The sequence below is a fragment of the Mizuhopecten yessoensis genome, unplaced genomic scaffold (assembly GCF_002113885.1).
Source record: "Mizuhopecten yessoensis strain PY_sf001 unplaced genomic scaffold, ASM211388v2 scaffold2711.2, whole genome shotgun sequence".
Taxonomy (NCBI): domain Eukaryota; kingdom Metazoa; phylum Mollusca; class Bivalvia; order Pectinida; family Pectinidae; genus Mizuhopecten; species Mizuhopecten yessoensis.
In genome coordinates, this window is record NW_018485984.1 from 2145884 (window position 1) to 2165139 (window position 19256).

Here is a 19256-nt window from a genome sequence, read left to right on the forward strand (position 1 = left end):
ACGTATTTACCTTTAACGTTTGACACTCCCTACTGGTTTTGTTTGCATAAAACGGCCTGGGCCATTCCCTATTTTCTTTTCTCGCCTATCCACTTACTAAAACGTGACTAAACCCACAGAAGAAGCATACTACTTTTTTTTGTCTTCCTAAGTGATATATCTTTTCAGCGTGTGGCTGAAGGTTTCCGCTCTCTCTCTCTCGTGGTCTTTGTGTTATATATGTTGCTGTATACGCGGCCTAAACTTGTCACTACCCCCGGGGTTAAAGCTCGCCCGTATAACACATGTATTATTCAAAGGTAAACCCCGTGGGTGTGCGTTCCTCAAGCATGAATAATAAATGCTGGAGTGGAGTCCCCCAGGGCGTCAGTTGAGTAAGGTATATACACTATGAGCCCCAGCGATCGATCGCCCTGCCAGGCTAGGGACAGCGGTTTCAGCCACGCCAGTAAGCTTATTATAAAATAAGCCGGCTTTTCAGAGCAAAAACTGGGGGTAGAGCTGGGACTGAATCAATATCACAGATCGCCTATCTATTGAAAATTGTCGGTTACACGACCAGCCCTTCTCTAATCACATGGACTTGTCCTGCCCTGCCCGCCCGTCTGGACTTTATCCAAGTGGTGGTTAGATTGCGCACCACTCGGGGCAATCGCAACGTGTCAGGGACACAGGTATCCAGGTCTGCCCGACCCTACCACCATACATTTACTGAGTTTTTCATTCATACACATTTGTCAGAACATATCCCCACCTATTAAGTGGAAGGTACCCCCAGGACATCTACTTTCGTTTTGTCTCAACGGTGACTGATTTTTATCAACTGGACCCTCGTCACGGTAGGTTGGCACCCCTCCGTCTCGCGCCAACTTTATCTCTGTACTTTGTCGTACCGAGGCACGAAAAATACCCACGCCCTCCAGGGGGAAATACGTCACTGCAATACTGTTCCTACCCACGACAACAACCATCCACGTGGGGTCGGCTAGCCCAATCAGGGCAGGGAGCGGCGCGCGAGGAGCGAGTGACGTTACAGCCTCGTCCATATATGGATATTGCCCCATAGTTGGTCCCCACCCATTCTCAGGGACGGGATTTCTAAGCCTTCGCCCACACAAAAACTACACCGACCCAGGGAACAAAATCCGTCTCGGTTTTTCACTGGTGGTAAGGTGAGTTGATTTCTCTGCATGTTTAACTGTGTCAGTTTCAACTTCATACCGTAATGCTCGTTTGTTATTACTCTCTTATGAAAACACACAGCCAGCCCCAGGGTCATGGGCAGGCCGTCGCGGAACATGTCTGGCCGGGAACAAAGAATACTTCCAGTTAGGCGGTTAAAATACCACTGAAATCGTCACCCATTGTCACCTGCTATATCACAGTGCCGAGGAATGAAACTGTTTAATTCAATAAACAGTTTATTTGACCGGTAGACTGAAAATGTGGGTGGAATCGGCACTGTATCCAGTTGATCGGCCATATTGGCTATGAAACTGGGGCCCGTCACGGGGTAATTATCACTGGTCTAGACACAGCAGCAGTTTTTAACGCATCCCTGGCATATATACGCAAAAAAATACATATATAATTCATTATTTGTTTTTCAAGGTTTTTTTGTGTGTGTGTATAAATAAAGGGTAGCCTCCTACTAGATATCTAGTAATTGAAATGACAATGTAAGGTACTCTTAGCCACTGAAGAGGAATGTTGACAATTGATGTTCATGTTATGTTTAATAAACAATTAAAAACTGGAGTTGCCATTGTCATCGCATCCTCTTGTTTCATATCTTTGAAACATGCCCATATCGTCACTGAGGTTATAGTGAATAGAAACTCTATGGAAACTTTTACCATAGTGTTCGTGGTAGTGAATGACAAATCCCTTGGGGATTATATTAGATGCTGAGCTATGCTAGATGCAAGCTGCATGTGATATGCTGTCCATGAGGAAATTAAGTTGTAAAGGATACTGAATAATGTTATGATGAATATATGTTTATTTACAAAAAACGAAAGCTTGACAGAGTACATTTGTAAAAAAAAAAAAAAACATAAAATGAAAGAAAAATTGTGGTGCTACTTTTATAAATTTTGGTTTATACTTGATTGTCAGATACAGATTTAAATCATTCCCACTAACTAGGACAAATAAAAAGAGGAAAATCTGTGGTCTGCAATCATATCATAAGCAATGGTCTAATTAACCTCAATTTTGTATAAAAATGAGGAAACAAATCGCAAGGGACCCCAGTTTTTCAGGAGTCTGGGTCACATTGTTAAATGTGTTGAAAGGTGCCCACACTTGCAGAAGCTAGCACTTTCACTAAGGAGATAGGTTGAAACCTGCTTTTAGCAACAGATCTTTCTGAAGTAGACGAAACAATGATTTTTTTATCACCATTCAGACAGTGATCAATGACCCCTTTTAAGATCCTCCGACAGTCATAGTGACATGTGGTACAAAATAGCAGTTGCCCTTTTTTTCTGGACAATCACCTTATAATTTATTATTCATAAGGTCATTAGAACGGGTGAACCTGCAAGTCCCGATAACGACTTCTTCCTCCAAGAAAACATAACGTTACTTTCAAAATACGATCTATTCTACGTAAATACAATTGTAAAATCAACTCATTTATTCGTTAAAACACCTAATTACTAATTACTTGAAGGCAAGTTCAGTAACAACCCTCTTTATATAAACATTTTGTAAAAACAGTTCTAGTACGTATATATAAACAACTCACAACTTACCTGTTGGTGAGAATCGGAACCGAAAATATATTGTCTTTCTTATGAAGAAAGATGACTTCTAATATACGAAAAGATCCCGGGTGAAAAGGGGTGAAATTGACGAAAATCTGGGTCAAAATCGTAACCCCACGGGTGAAGTTATAAAAGCTGGTGAAGGGCTAAAATCCCGGGTGTAATCCGACGAAATCGGGTCACTTGGCAGGTATGCAATACAAATTGATTGGGTGTGACTTGGTGTGTCCCTTGGGCCAGACAAACAAATATGTATGTTTCCTGAAACATGTTGGAAAAATTTAGGGTAGGTAGTAAGGTAGCAAATCTTATTTTAACAAATATTCTAAAATGGTTAACAGGAGAGTGATCTTGACTTTAACAGTGCTTTTTTAAAAATTGTCTTTAAAAGTTTAGGGTAGGCACAAACAAATTAGGGTAGGTAAGGTTACTGGAAACACCAAATATTTGTTGTTTGGCCTTGCATCAAGGTTCGGGACATTTGTTTTTCTTGATGCAGTTTTCTGTTAGTGATTGTCTGCTTGTGTCAAGTCCTGTGTTGTTTCCTTATTTACTTATATGACATTTGCTTGTCTTGCATCTCTTGATGTGTTGTTACACACTCATTCTCTCACTTTAAGGTCAAGGTGGTGGATCCTTTTTTGGTGTGTATCGGGTCCATCTCTTTCAGGTCATAGACAATTTCTGGTCTTGGTGTCTGATTGGAAGTTAAGGGTAGTTGATTGTCTTTGTGTTGTGGATCACTCACTTAAAGGTCAAGGACAGTTGCCTGCCTTAGTGTGGTAGATCTTATACCTCAATGTCAAGGTCAATTGCTTGTCTGGGAGTGCAGTGGGTTCATCTGGGGGTCAAATGTATTGTTAAAGATAATAGTGAAGAATAAATGTTGGGGGGAAAGCAAAAATGTTTTGAAAAGTTCAGAATGTTCCGAATGTACCCCAGGTACAGAATTTTTTAGATAATGCACTGATGTTTATAATTCCTGGTTTGAACTGAAGTCTAGTGGTAAGACGCCGGGCTTGTGTCCGAAGGGTTCCTGGTTCGAGTCACGTCACGACACTATGTTGTATCTTTGAGCAAGATACTTCAGGTCATTGGAGTGTATTGATAAAAGGAAACAGGAAGTACATCCCTAGTTGAATATCCAATGTAGGGAGACAGCATCACAATTTCCGCAAATTCTAATGTTTAACATTAAATTGATGAATATTGTATGTTTATTATTGACAGAACAGTGTATTCTCTCAATATTAAAGTATTTATAAGCAATCCAGTCATTGATTCAGGTTTTTTTAATCAATGAGTCACATGTGTCCATTTTTCTGTACTTCAGGAAACCGGCTACCTATTTCACTACAGTGAAGATTTTCAAGAATGATAACTCTTACCTGCAATTACTATGTGTATATGGTTTTATTATAAAATGTCAATTTGCAATTTTTTTTGTGGCAGAAAATTTTCTTTACTTTAAAGCAATTTAACTACAAAATTTGAAGAAATTCTACTGAGAAATGGTGACACAATCCTATTACCTTAATTCTGCTTGTTATAGTCTACTCAACTGTAAATGAGTACTTGGTTCGGCAGTGCTAGTATTGTTGAATGCTAGCTGTGAGTGCCGAAAAAGCAGCACCGCAGGGAGTTAAGAGAGATATTGGCTGGTTGCAAAGGCCCTATAACGACGGATAATAATTTGTGAACCGCTTTGAGACTACTTATGAACTAGGTTGTGATAAAGCGGTATAATAGAACCTCAAATTATTAGTATTATTTATTATGAAAATAATTCCTGGTTTGAACCACAACAAAATTATTCCTGGTTTGAACCACAACGAAATTATTCCTGGTTTGAACAACAACTAAATAATTCCTGCTTAGGAAGTTTGCGAGGAGTTTAAATTGTCTTCATAAAGACAGCAATAGGATATTATTTATAATTACATATTTAATCTAGGTGGGGCACTTTGTTGAAAGTGAAATGAATTATCTGAGCTTCGTTCCAAAATAAACCCATGGTGTACCTCTGGTGTTATTGGGCAGCCGGGGTTATAAATAGAGCCGGATCCCAGGAGTGGGTCCATTATGTTTATAATTAAAACTTGGGGTTGATCCAGGATTGGGGTGTATAATTTGTCTGCCTGTCTGGGACAGGTTTTGTTGGGGTAGGGTACACTGGGGTCAGGGCCTATCTAGATAGAATAGAGCGTGGGCCTATGTTTACAGGCTTTTACAGGCTTACATCTAAGGTGTAGATAAAGGGGTGGACAGATCGGGTATGTACATACATGTAGGATGACAAATTTAAGCCGAACAAGGCGATAATGAATCTTTTTAGGGTTACATCCAGTAAATTTAGGGAAGGTAAGGTAGCATAAGGCTGGATTTAATTCTTTAAAAGATGTTTTACAAAATCCTCTGGGATAGTATACATACAGTTATCTTACTTTTCAGCCTTTTACAAACTATATATTTTCAATTGAAGCAAAGTTAAACAGTATACCAGGCTCACCGACCAGGTAATTACAAATTTATATATAAACATATGTACCACCATTTTCAACTAGGAAATAAAGAAAGGTATCATGCACAGAATAAGATTAGTCCGTGGTATCATGGCAACTGATATTTGATATAATTATGCTTATTTAATTTTTTCTATGAGGTTTATTGATTTTTGGGACTTGGATATTTGAATCCAGGACCCATGCTTACCCTGTGAGACCCTTTGAGGACCATCTATATCTCATAATGAAGGGACTCATCAAAATTAAAAAATTAAATAAACAAATATTCAAGACTCGCTTGAAAATTCTAGAATAATCACTGAAGGCTGTCATATAACTGGGTAGTATATTTAGTTTATTGTAATGTATTTAGATTATACACTGTTTGGGTTGGGACATATTATAGAAGATATGAGTACAAATAATAGTCTTGTGCATGAGTCCCTAGGGTGTAGAACATATATATGCACAATACAGTAGTCCATAAACATTATAAACCTGGGAATGAGTCCCTAGGGTGAAGAATTGTAGTGTACTTGACACTGAAGATGTAAACGCAGTGGGCGAGTCCCTACAGTGTGGTACATATTTTATTAAATATACCACACCCAATAACTGTACATGTGTATGGTGTGTTGATGTCATGGGTTTTATTCCAATACTTGATCCATCCTAGTATAAGTACATCACTCCAGCGTCCGGTTCAGCGACAATTGTTTTTTAAAATTTCATTGTGCTGCACCGTATATAAATTTATAAGGATCAATTCTTCACTTTGTTGTACAATATGAATTGATCGATCCCATACATCGGGGAATCAAATGTAAATTAATTTTCTCATAGGTGTAAAAAACAAACCCATTTTTCAGTAATCAACAGTTTTTATGTCTGCAAATTATGGGTGTGTGGAGCAGATCTCTATGAGAAACATGTACAGTGGAATAGCATGGGAGTCTTTACCAAATCACTGTGGCTCTTTGTGACAGTTCAGGTCTTTGGTAATAAAGGCCGAGTCATGGACAAAATGTACCCTTTGTTTACAGGACTGTGATTGACCACAGACTGTAAACAGTTTACTGTAAAATTAACCATCACAATAATATGGGACATTTGAATTGATTAAGTTCAGAAGATACGGGTACATTTGAGATCAAGAATTATCACCTCAAGTAGAAAATAATCTGCCTTGACTATAGACAAGCGCGTTATAAAGTTACTTCTTTCGTGATCCATAAATTCTGCAGATATCACTGAGTGAGGTATTATAATTTAGATAATTACAACACTACACAATGTCCCTGATAAAAGTAGGAAGAGAAATATAATGGATGGTCTTGGACAAAGTCTGGAAGAATATTCAAAATTAGATGTTGTCTATTATTTGTTCGTAATCGATTGATTTACTAGTTCAAGCTCAATGCTATTAGTTGTGAGATCTGACTGCTCAAAAGTTCAGTAAAGGTAAAATAAAATGACTTTTTAGAGTTAATGTAGTGTATAAAATACATACGTAGTTATGTAGGCACATGCATGTGTATTTTCAATTTTTCAGAATATTTTTAAAAATTCAAATGTATACAAATGAATACAGGTGCCCAGATATAATATGCCTTATTACTATAGGGAACGGTGAACAATGGGGTAAGTTAGGGTCGGGAAAAGGGTTGTTTTAATTTGGATTAAAATAGATAAATCCCCCCGTGAAGTGATGGGTGGCGATTACGAGGCACATAAGGCGCAGCCAGAATATTTTTTTATGACTTAGTTATTTTTTTTGAGAACTAATTGCAAGCTAAATAATTACCAGGGCACTTAAAATACATACACAACATGAATTGTTTTATCTTTCACTCTGATCGGGACGACAATTTGCTGACGACTCTATATTGATTGAAGTTGCTGATTTATATTGACATTTTTGCTTGATTTTTGACTGAAAATTATCAATTTTTGCACTGGGGTTAAAATTTCCACCATGAAAACTAGTAATAATGGGAAAGTTAAAATAGTTTGCTCCAACATGTAGAGCACCCCTCTGAACAAGGCAATGTAGCTATAATTGGAGAATTGGCAATTGTGATATGCGCTAAACTGCATTGTCATGGGTGTTGACAGGTTGACCATTTTGACAAAACACAAAAGAGTTCCAATACCTATTCCCTAATGTATGTCTCTATTCCAAGTATTACAAGTATGAATCAAAGGGGAACTACTCTTCCAGCCATATCATCTGGGACAAGATTGACTTTAAAAGTTTATTCCCTTGTCGTCCTGTAATATTATCTTCATTCCAATCAAGTATACGTTTTGTGACAGGGTTATAAATATCCTGCATTTTGAGCTCGCCTACAATATACCTTCATATGGGAAAATCAGCTTTTGTATCAGTTTTGATTATTGAAGTTCTAGACTTGTGTGTTTCCTGTAAGCTAGACTCTATCAGATTTCGAGAACCAACTATATTGCTGAGTAATATAATGGCACTCATCAATATTTTGAAAAGACTCATCTGAAAAATAACTATACAAATCACTGATGATGGTGCCTACTAACTGACTGTGTCTGGGGGGTGTTGATATATTTTCATAACTGAAATGCTTACGCTAAAAAAATCCTGTACATTGTACTGTGATTTTTCCTGTACTGTGTTTTATAATTTTGCGGAAGTTCGCTGGTTGATTTTGTTAATTGGATATCCCCACCAAGACGGCACTGTTACCTGTTCAAACTACATTACATATTAAAACTAAACAATCGTATTGTCTTAATTAAAATTGTTTTTGAAGGCTAGGCAAAACACTAAGGAGTAACTTTAACTACTGTTTCTAAACAAAATTTCAACACATTAAAACATGTGTTCTAATAACTTGTTCACCCCTGAAATTTCACAATGAACTATTCCAACTTTTGAACTGGAAGAGTTCAAATGTGTCTTCAGGGGTGAATGACATGAGTTGATATTTATTGTGTTTTCTTGCTTATAAATGTATAATGAACCTTTACATGTTGTTATATGTTTCTGTTAAAAATAGTATAGTGAATATATCAAACTCTATTTATGGAATAATGACTATTAGCTAGCTAATTTCTAAAAAGGACTGCTGCAGCTGTTCAAACATGTTTCAGTGTTGTAAAATATTAAGAATATCTATAACTTTCTATCTGTTTGCAAGGGAAACAAACCCATTTACATATGGTACCATAGTAAAAATATTGTTGCGCGGAAAAGCATGTGTGTGATATCAAGTGTTAAGGATATTGTTTTGGGAGGCCAACCTTTATTGCTTTGCGGTAAAATTATGACAGGAATTTCTCACTTTGTTAACAGGATTTTGTCTTTTTGTTACAAACGTTATTCCTCATCAGTTTGAAGTTTCAATATTTTAAATAGTTATGCAATATGTTTCACGGTTTTAAAGCCCCACAGAATGTCGCATTGAATGAGTGGTAATGGCTTATACAATTTTGCGTTAAATGTATGGTAGAAAATATTGCATTTTAAAGTGACAGATACCCAGATAGTTAGTTGATGTGTTGTTCCTGGTATGTACATATGTTACCTTTATTTAATAAATTTGGTTGAGGTTAACGGGTATAATATTAAAATTTATTGGTTGATGTTTCAGTTAAAATATTCTGTAAATAGAAGATATATCAGGCCCAGGGAAAATCCTGGAATTTGAGAGCAGTGGGTCATTTCCGCAATTTTTAGTCAATATCAAAATTAAGAGGGGCCATTCTATGTAAATTTAAAACAAAACTTGAGCATGGATGGGTCAATTTCAGTTTTGAGGGGTCAATGGCCCCATGGTCTCCTCCAGGATTATCCCTGAGGACATTTTTTTCAAACAAAACGATGAAATGAGTTTCATATATAAATCCCAATTTACTGAAAATATTCTGTTGACTAGAATTTAACTTGTACATGTGTATATACCTGTACGATTATATATGTAAACATGCAGTTCCAGTTAATGTTATATAATCGTGTTGCATTGAACATTGAAGGGAATTAATGATGTGTGTCCATCTGTCCTGCTGTCCATCTGTCTGGATTTGATTTCTGATAATTACATCAGAGAGTCCAAGAGATTTCCTTCCCAGGGCTACTCGCCATCTGTCTGGATGTTTCCTTAGAATAACTTTCGACAGTCCTAGGGCTTTCCTTCCCAGGACAACTCTCCATCTGTCTGGATGTTTCCTAAGAATAACTCCCGACAGTCCTAGGACTTTCCTTCCCAGGACTACTCTCCATCTGTCTGGATGTTTCCTAAGAATAACTTCCATCAGTCCTAGGGCTTTCCTGCCCTAGATTATCTATCCATCTGTCTGGTTGTTTCCTTAGAATAACTTCCGACAGTCCTAGGGCTTTCCTGCCCTAGATTATCTCTCCATCTGTCTGGATGTTTCCTTAGAAAAACTTCCGACAGTCCTAGGGCTTTCCTTGCCAGGACTACTCTCCATCTGTCTGGATGTTTCCTTAGAATCACTTCCGACAGTCCTAGGGCTTTCCTGCCCTAGATTATCTCTCCATCTGTCTAGATGTTTCCTTAGAATAACTTCCGACAGTCCTACCGCTTTCCTTCCCAGGGCTACTCTCCATCTGTCTGGATGTTTCCTTAGAATAACTTCCGACAGTCCTACCGCTTTCCTTCCCAGGGCTACTCTCCATCTGTCTGGATGTTTCCTTGGAATAACTTCCGACAGTCCTAGGGCTTTCCTGCCCTAGATTATCTATCCATCTGTCTGGATGTTTCCTTAGAATAACTTTTGACAGTCCTAGAGCTTTCCTTCCCAGGGCTGCTCTCCATCTGTCTGGATGTTTCCTTAGAATCACTTCCGACAGTCCTAGGGCTTTCCTGCCCTAGATTATCTATCCATCTGTCTGGTTGTTTCCTTAGAATAACTTCCGACAGTCCTACCGCTTTCCTTCCCAGGGCTTCTCTCCATCTGTCTGGATGTTTCCTTAGAATCACTTCCGACAGCCCTAGGGCTTTCCTGCCCTAGATTATCTCTCCATCTGTCTAGATGTTTCCTTAGAATAACTTCCGACAGTCCTAGGGCTTTCCTGCCCTAGATTATCTCTCCATCTGTCTAGATGTTTCCTTAGAATAACTTCCGACAGTCCTACCGCTCTCCTTCCCAGGGCTACTCTCCATCTGTCTGGATGTTTCCTTAGTATCACTTCCGACAGTCCTAGGGCTTTCCTGCCCTAGATTATCTATCCATCTGTCTGGTTGTTTCCTTAAAATAACTTCCGACAGTCCTAGGGCTTTCCTGCCCTAGATTATCTGTCCATCTGTCTGGATGTTTCCTTAGAAGAACTTCCGACAGTCCTTGGACTTTCCTTCCCAGGGCTACTCTCCATCTGTCTGGATGTTTCCTAAGAATAACTTCCATCAGTCCTAGGGCTTTCCTGCCCTAGATTATCTGTCCATCTGTCTGGATGTTTCCTTAGAAGAACTTCCGACAGTCCTTGGACTTTCCTTCCCAGGGCTACTCTCCATCTGTCTGGATGTTTCCTAAGAATAACTTCCATCAGTCCTAGGGCTTTCCTGCCCTAGATTATCTATCCATCTGTCTGGTTGTTTCCTTAGAATAACTTCCGACAGTCCTAGGGCTTTCCTGCCCTAGATTATCTATCCATCTGTCTGGTTGTTTCCTTAGAATAACTTCCGACAGTCCTACCGCTCTCCTTCCCAGGGCTACTCTCCATCTGTCTGGATGTTTCCTTAGAATAACTTTCGACAGTCCTAGGCCTTTCCTTCCCAGGGGTACTCTCCATCTGTCTGGATGTTTCCTCAGAATAACTTCCGACAGTCCTATGGCTGTCATGCCCAAGATTATCTGTCCATCTGTCTGCTATTTTCTTAGAATAACCTCCGACAGTCCTAGGTCTTGATGGTATTCTGAGGAGTTTCTTGCCGCAGTCTGTCTTGATGTTATTCTGAGGAGTTTCTTGCCCTAGTCTGTCTTGATGTTATTCTGAGGACGTTCTTGCCCTAGTCTGTCTTGATGTTATTCTGAGGACGTTCTTGCCCTAGTCTGTCTTGATGTTATTCTGAGGACGTTCTTGCCCTAGTCTGTCTTGATGTTATTCTGAGGACGTTCTTGCCCTAGTCTGTCTTGATGTTATTCTGAGGACGTTCTTGCCCTAGTCTGTCTTGATGTTATTCTGAGGACGTTCTTGCCCTAGTCTGTCTTGATGTTATTCTGAGGACGTTCTTGCCCTAGTCTGTCTTGATGTTATTCTGAGGACGTTCTTGCCCTAGTCTGTCTGTATGTTATTCTGAGGACTTTCTTGCCCTAGTCTATCTGTATGTTTGTCTGAGGACTTTCTTGCCCTAGTCTGTCTGGATGTTTGTCTGAGGACTTTCTTGCCCTAGTCTGTCTGGATGTTTGTCCGAGGACTTTCTTGCCTAGTCTGTCTGGATGTTATTCTGAGGACTTTCTTGCCCTAGTCTGGCCTGATGTTATTCTGAGGACTTTCTTGCCCTAGTCTGTCTGGGGACTTTCTTGCCCTAGTCTGTCTGTATGTTTGTCTGAGGACTTTCTTGCCCTAGTCTGTCTGGGGACTTTCTTGCCCTAGTCTGTCCTGATGTTATTCTGAGGACTTTCTTGCCCTAGTCTGTCTTGATGTTATTCTGAGGACTTTCTTGCCTAGTCTGTCTGGATGTTTGTCTGAGGACTTTCTTGCCCTAGTCTGTCTGGATGTTATTCTGAGGACTTTCTTGCCCTAGTCTATCTGTCTGTTTGTTGGTCTGGATGTTTCCTTAGATGGTTTCAAAGAGTCTTTATCATTTTCCTACCCCGAGGTTATATGTCTGTCTATCTGGATGTGCTTCCTTTGCACAGAATAACTTAGACAGATCCAGGGGCTTTCTACCCAAACAGCTACTGTCCATATATCTGGATGATTTCCATCAGAATATCTTCTGGCGGTCCTAGAGCTTTCCCATTATAAAAATTGTCTTTGTAAATTAAACTCAACGCAGAAAAGCTACGAAGAAATATATTTCAATGACTTGAGTTAAACACTTACAACGAAGAAAAACCATAGAAATTTCTTTGTACTATATGGATCAGTACTACAACTATTGGTAGCTAAATATAGTAGCTTAGAAAACTGGCTTCTCCAGAACTCCATATAGCTATCAATAAATTAACTTCATTTTCTCAAAACAGCAAGTAGACTCTTTTTAAAAGCCCATCCACAGAAACTGTTTGTTATATATATATATATATCTTGAATGATTAATTTAAATCAAATTTCAATACAATGAGTACATTTTTTAGCATGTCAACTAACCATAGTTATATGCCTTGGATGCGATGTCCCCTGTTCAATACTGAAACATTTTGAAATGATGAAAAAGGACATGTTTATCTGAATAATGATAAATTTATTCCAGAGGTATAGTAGAGAATTATAAAAACAAAATTGACTAAGAGGACTTGAATATGATACTATTTTTTGATTATCTTCACTAAATATCGACCACTTTCGGTGAGTGTTTGCTGGAGATCTACAGGCCAGATACAAAAGCACAAACTTTTGCTGTACACAATTGCTGGTACATTTTTTATCACATAAAGATGCTTCATCATTTTACAGATTTACTAAAAAAACCACCAAAAGCATGTACATTTGTCTAAATCACAAGTTACATGATGATTTTTTTTCCAAAAAAGTATGCTGGAATACACTAGTTTTTGGTGCAGTTATTCCCCTTTGAGCAGGCTTGGACAATACATTGAAAAATCTTTTTTTTTTCTTTTTCTGTCAATATAATGAATGTCTCACTTAGATATTTAGTTCCTTTGTTATATGAAATTCAGAGTTTGTATTTAGTTGCAAAAAGATTTGGGCTGAATGTGGACATTTTGATAACGTGTTTTCGTTGAGGGACATAATTGTCAAGAGTCTATAGAAACACTCTGTAAAAGAAACTTTTCTTTCCTGTCGGTGGCTAATTAAGCTATCATGATTCCTGACAAAAAAAATGATGAAATTTGATGTTCTTAAATGTTATTTTTTCAATCTTGATTTCTTTACTATTTCATTGCACATATCATTATTAATAAAAGTGTATATACGTATATAAATGTATTATTACTTGACATACTTTGTGCTGTAGTAAAACAATAACTGGTAAATTGGTAATAGTACATTTACACATATAAATATTATTTAAATCAAGTGTTCAGGTAATATTAACAGTAGCAATGATTGAACAAACTATAATTTATGACAAACCAATCATTGAGCTGATTACAAAGGAGAATCAAAGTACAGCTGGAGATATTAAACCCATATACATATGGCATACATAATAATAGGATTTTGGCTCTGTCCTAATAAGTAGTGATGATGCTGGGATACACTGATTATCTGCCCTGTACTTGCCTAGATTTACTCATTTATGCATATAATTAAAGCTAATGGTAACTCATTCACCCCTGAAGACACATTTGAACTCTTCATATTCAAAGGTTGGAATAGTTCATTATGAAATTTCAGGGGTGAATGAGTTCCCGGTATCACTGACGAAACATGTAACTAAGTATTGGAAACTGTTTTATATGCATAACTACAGTATAGTGTAGCTTTGATCAGTTATTTTTATAATAAGAAAACCATACCTTGGGGGCGTTTTATGAGAAATAATAAAAATTAACAAAAACATAATCAACCAGTGTTCTGACTGTGAAATAAAAATCAGTGGGGCTAAAGCCGGGATTTGAACCCTGAACTTCAGATCAAAATAACATCGCTGTAGCCACAGAATTATAGTATGTTATATCTAAGTCGGTGCTCTAACCAGTTGTGTTACTGAATTTAGCACTATTAATATTTCTGTCTAAGCAGGAACAATGACATAGGTACATTAGAATTGAACATATTTAATTTTGCATCTTTTGTCAGAACTTAACTTCAAATTATGAGTTTACATTCATAAACAATTAAACCTATATACATTCAAAACTTTAATACCCGTCATTTTACAGTCTTTATAAACCCGACCCTGTATAAACTGGCCAATTATTTCGATCTGATTCGTACATGGTTTACATAGGTAACAGGTAGAAACTTCTGTATGAGGAGAAGAAAATCAAAAAAAAATCTGGTTCTTAATTTAATGTCTTTGAATATAAAAAACAGTAAATTTGAACAGTTGATGTTAACCTATATAGTACCATGCTGTGACCGTGGACTTGAGGTATATCTGTATATACCTGGAGTCCCCCAATGTATTGATTTGAATCGCGCCCTAATTCCATTAGATGATAAATCAACGATCATCCCTTATAAGGGATTTAAATTGCCTTTCTCACAGTCGCACATACCAGGTATCTGTAGATTATAAATGTGTGGGTTTTCTGCAAGCTCAATCAGCGAGGTTTTACAACATCTTTTTTTTTATACGCTAGATGGTGAATAGATTCACAGCTTGTGCTGATATCTAGATCTGAATGTTAAGTCTCAATTTTTAGTTCAAGGGACCGATAAATTGGAACAAATTATATTTTCAAATGACTGGCTGAATGATCTTGCATAATAGATGTAAAAGTTTTTTTGCTTTTTTCATTTTTTATTGTCGCTTGTTATCTGCATATATTTTTGAAATCTTTTTTTTGTTGTTATACAAAATATAGAGAAAGACATAAATTTTAAAGGTGACATATTTGAGGAAACAGGTCTATTTAGTTGAATTTTAAATGCATGTGTGTTTTTTTCTACCTCAATATTTGCTGTTAAACTGGCGACAGAGCTGCATGCATATATAAAACGACAGTACGCCATACACAGGTGGTACATGCATAACCTTCATAATATGCTGTACCTTGTGGTAGCATGTGCATCATTAAACGAGACACTGACAATGATGTACCTACATATAGGAGGACGGAGGTTATCATCAGCATGAAAAAGGAACTCGAATATTGTTAGCATCGAAGAATCATATCGATTGTTGGATTGGAGAAACTTCTATTTCTTTTGCCCTTTGGAAAATAAGTACTGGGATTCATTCCTAATATCATAATATCCTTATGCGATGAACAATTTTTCATAAAGAGAGAAAAAAAAAGTTTTTTGGAGCAGTTGAACATTTGATGTTTCATTAGCCGACACCTTTACTCGACATCTACCTGTTCTGTAATGTACAGTGTTAAATGCCATACATCAAGATTTGATGACTATTGGAGTACAGGGACGGTGAGGATTTGAGTCCTGACAGATTCACCATAACGCTTAGTGGTTTAGGTGTCACACTTGTTGCTAGATTAATGAGGTTATAGCTGTACAGGAATCTGACAATGTATTACCTGGGCTAGGATTACATACTTGTCAGTCCAATATTCTACAGAATCCAAGTCACAATTTTAACAGATTGATTTTAATATTTATTAAGCTGAAATGTGTTGGAAGTTGATGTGTGATCCTTATTAGGAGAAGCTATGTGGACACCTGCAGCATCCAAAACCATTTGTTGACTTTATGATTTGAGACAATTGGATATTGACTTGTGCTGAATCCTGAAAATCAATAGCAGTTTTGATAAAGGAAAAGTCAGTTCAATAATATTGTTTATAATTGCTTGGAGGAACACCAACTGTGTCACCATTGTAACAAGAATTTGAATGAGACTGTTGTCTTAAGCATTGTTGAGTTTTAGACATTTAAAAAAAAAAGGTGATTTGAGAAGATGTTACAGGGATTTTAGACAATTCTGAACTTTAAATGCGTCAAAGCGATCAAGCGTGGATGTATCCGTGGGAGGGACAAACAGACTGGGATGCACCCTATACTTACGTTCTAGGGGACACACCCATGCCATACACCCCTACCACCCAGCCTCAGCCTCCTCCCCAACCTCCTCCCCAACCGCCACCCCAACCACCACCCCAACCGAGGGCTGGGAGGATTGGGACGAGAATGCATGTCAACCCAAGGCATAACTTCATTTATGGCAGTAATACTGGTAAGTAAAAAGGTTTATCGGTACATTAACTAAGCTGATGATTTTATACTGACATGAACCAACATTCGTTGACATAAACTGAATGGTAAGTAATAAGGTCATGATTAGTCATCCTCTCTATTATGTTGTATTAATTGACAAAACCCTCATTCTATTTCATGTACATACGCTTTATATGTTATTGTTGACGTAACCCTCATTTTATTACATGTACACTTTATGTGTTATCATTGACGTAACCCACATTTTATTACATGTACACTGTATATGCTAACATTGATATAACCCACATTCTGGTACATGTACAATTTATGTAAATGTTGACATAACCCGCATATTGTTACATGTACACTGTATATGTGAACATTGATATAACCCTAATCCTGGTACATGTACACTGTAGATGTGAGCATTGATATAACCCTAATCCTGGTACATGTACACTGTAGATGTGAACATTGATATAACCCTAATTCTGGTACATGTACACTGTAGATGTGTAACCCTCATTTTATTACATGTACACTTTATGTGTTATCATTGATGTAAACCACATTTTATTACATGTACACTGTATATGCTAACATTGATATAACCCACATTCTGGGACATGTACAATTTATGTAAATGTTGACATAACCGGCATATTGTTACATGTACACTGTATATGTGAACATTGATATCACCCTAATCCTGGTACATGTACACTGTATATGTAAACATTGATATAACCCTAATTCTGGTACATGCACACTGTATATGTTAACATTGATATAACCCACAACCTGGTACATGCACACTGTCTATGTTAACATTGATATAATCCTAATTCTATTACATATAACCCACATTCTGGTTCATGTACACTGTATATGTTAACATTGATATAACCCTAATCCTGGTACATGTACCCTGTAGATGTGAACATTGATATAACCCTAATTCTGGTACATGTACACTGTATACGTGAACATTGATATAACCCTAATTCTGGTACATGTACACTGTAGATGTGTAACCCTCATTTTATTACATGTACACTTTATGTGTTATCATTGATGTAAACCACATTTTATTACATGTACACTGTATATGCTAACATTGATATAACCCACATTCTGGGACATGTACAATTTATGTAAATGTTGACATAACCCGCATATTGTTTCATGTACACTGTATATGTGAACATTGATATACCCCTAATCCTGGTACATGTACACTGTAGATGTGAGCATTGATATAACCCTAATCCTGGTACATGTACACTGTATATGTAAACATTGATATAACCCTAATTCTGGTACATGTACACTGTAGATGTGTAACCCTCATTTTATTACATGTACACTTTATGTGTTATCATTGACGTACCCCACATTTTATTACATGTACACTGTATATGCTAACCTTGATATAACCCCCATTCTGGTACATGTACAATTTATGTAAATGTTGACATAACCCGCATATTGTTACATGTACACTGTATATGTGAACATTGATATCACCCTAATCCTGGTACATGTACACTGTATATGTAAACATTGATATAACCCTAATTCTGGTACATGTACACTGTAGATGTGTAACCCTCATTTTATTACATGTACACTTTATGTGTTATCATTGATGTAAACCACATTTTATTACATGTACACTGTATATGCTAACCTTGATATAACCCACATTCTGGTACATGTACAATTTATGTAAATGTTGACATAACCCGCATATTGTTTCATGTACACTGTATATGTGAACATTGATATACCCCTAATCCTGGTACATGTACACTGTAGATGGGAACATTGATATAACCCTAATCCTGGTACATGTACACTGTATATGTAAACATTGATATGACCCTAATTCTGGTACATGTACACTGTAGATGTGTAACCCTCATTTTATTACATGTACACTTTATGTGTTATCATTGACGTAACCCACATTTTATTACATGTACACTGTATATGCTAACATTGCTATAACCCACATTCTGGTACATGTACAATTTATGTAAATGTTGACATAACCCGTATATTGTTACATGTACACTGTATATGTTAACATTGATATAAGCCACATTCTGGTACATGTACACTGTATATGTGAACATTGATATATCCCACATTCTGGTACATGTACAATTTATGTAAATGTTGACATAACCCGCATATTGTTACATGTACACTGTATATGTGAACATTGATATCACCCTAATCCTGGTACATGTACACTGTATATGTAAACATTGATATAACCCTAATTCTGGTACATGTACACTGTAGATGTGTAACCCTCATTTTATTACATGTACACTTTATGTGTTATCATTGATGTAAACCACATTTTATTACATGTACACTGTATATGCTAACATTGATATAACCCACATTCTGGGACATGTACAATTTATGTAAATGTTGACATAACCCGCATATTGTTACATGTACACTGTATATGTGAACATTGATATCACCCTAATCCTGGTACATGTACACTGTATATGTAAACATTGATATGACCCTAATTCTGGTACATGTACACTGTAGATGTGTAACCCTCATTTTATTACATGTACACTTTATGTGTTATCATTGATGTAAACCACATTTTATTACATGTACACTGTATATGCTAACCTTGATATAACCCACATTCTGGTACATGTACACTGTAAATGTTAACATTGATATAACCCGCATTCTGTTACATATAACCCACATTCTGGTACATGCACACTATATATGTTAACATTCATATAACCCTAATTCTGTTACATATAACCCACATTCTGTTACATATAACCCCCAATCTGGTACATGTACACTGTATATGTTAACATTGATATAACCCTAATTCTGTTACATATAACCCACATTCTGTTACATATAACCCACATTCTGTAACATATAACCCACACTCTGTTACATATAACCCACATTCTGTAACATATAACCCACATTCTGGTACATGCACACTGTATATGT

General features: G+C 37.0%; 1 protein-coding gene across 5 annotated transcripts in view; it reads left to right on the forward strand.

The window, feature by feature from the left end:
* Nucleotides 1-660: 660 nt before the first annotated feature.
* The window catches only part of LOC110445072 (NGFI-A-binding protein 1-like), a 58914-nt gene continuing 40318 nt past the window's right edge, over nucleotides 661-19256 (forward strand). Inside the window, exon 1 of one of the 5 annotated variants that reach the window (XM_021489456.1) lies at nucleotides 661-1172. Coding sequence is in view for 3 of the 5 variants with exons in the window: in XM_021489455.1 (XP_021345130.1) it covers nucleotides 16020-16260 (241 nt within the window). In the remaining 2 variants the exon portion in view is untranslated. Of the gene's footprint in view, nucleotides 1173-14941; nucleotides 16261-19256 lie in introns of those variants that run through there. The other 4 variants (XM_021489457.1, XM_021489455.1, XM_021489452.1 and 1 more) reach the window with 4 other exon arrangements.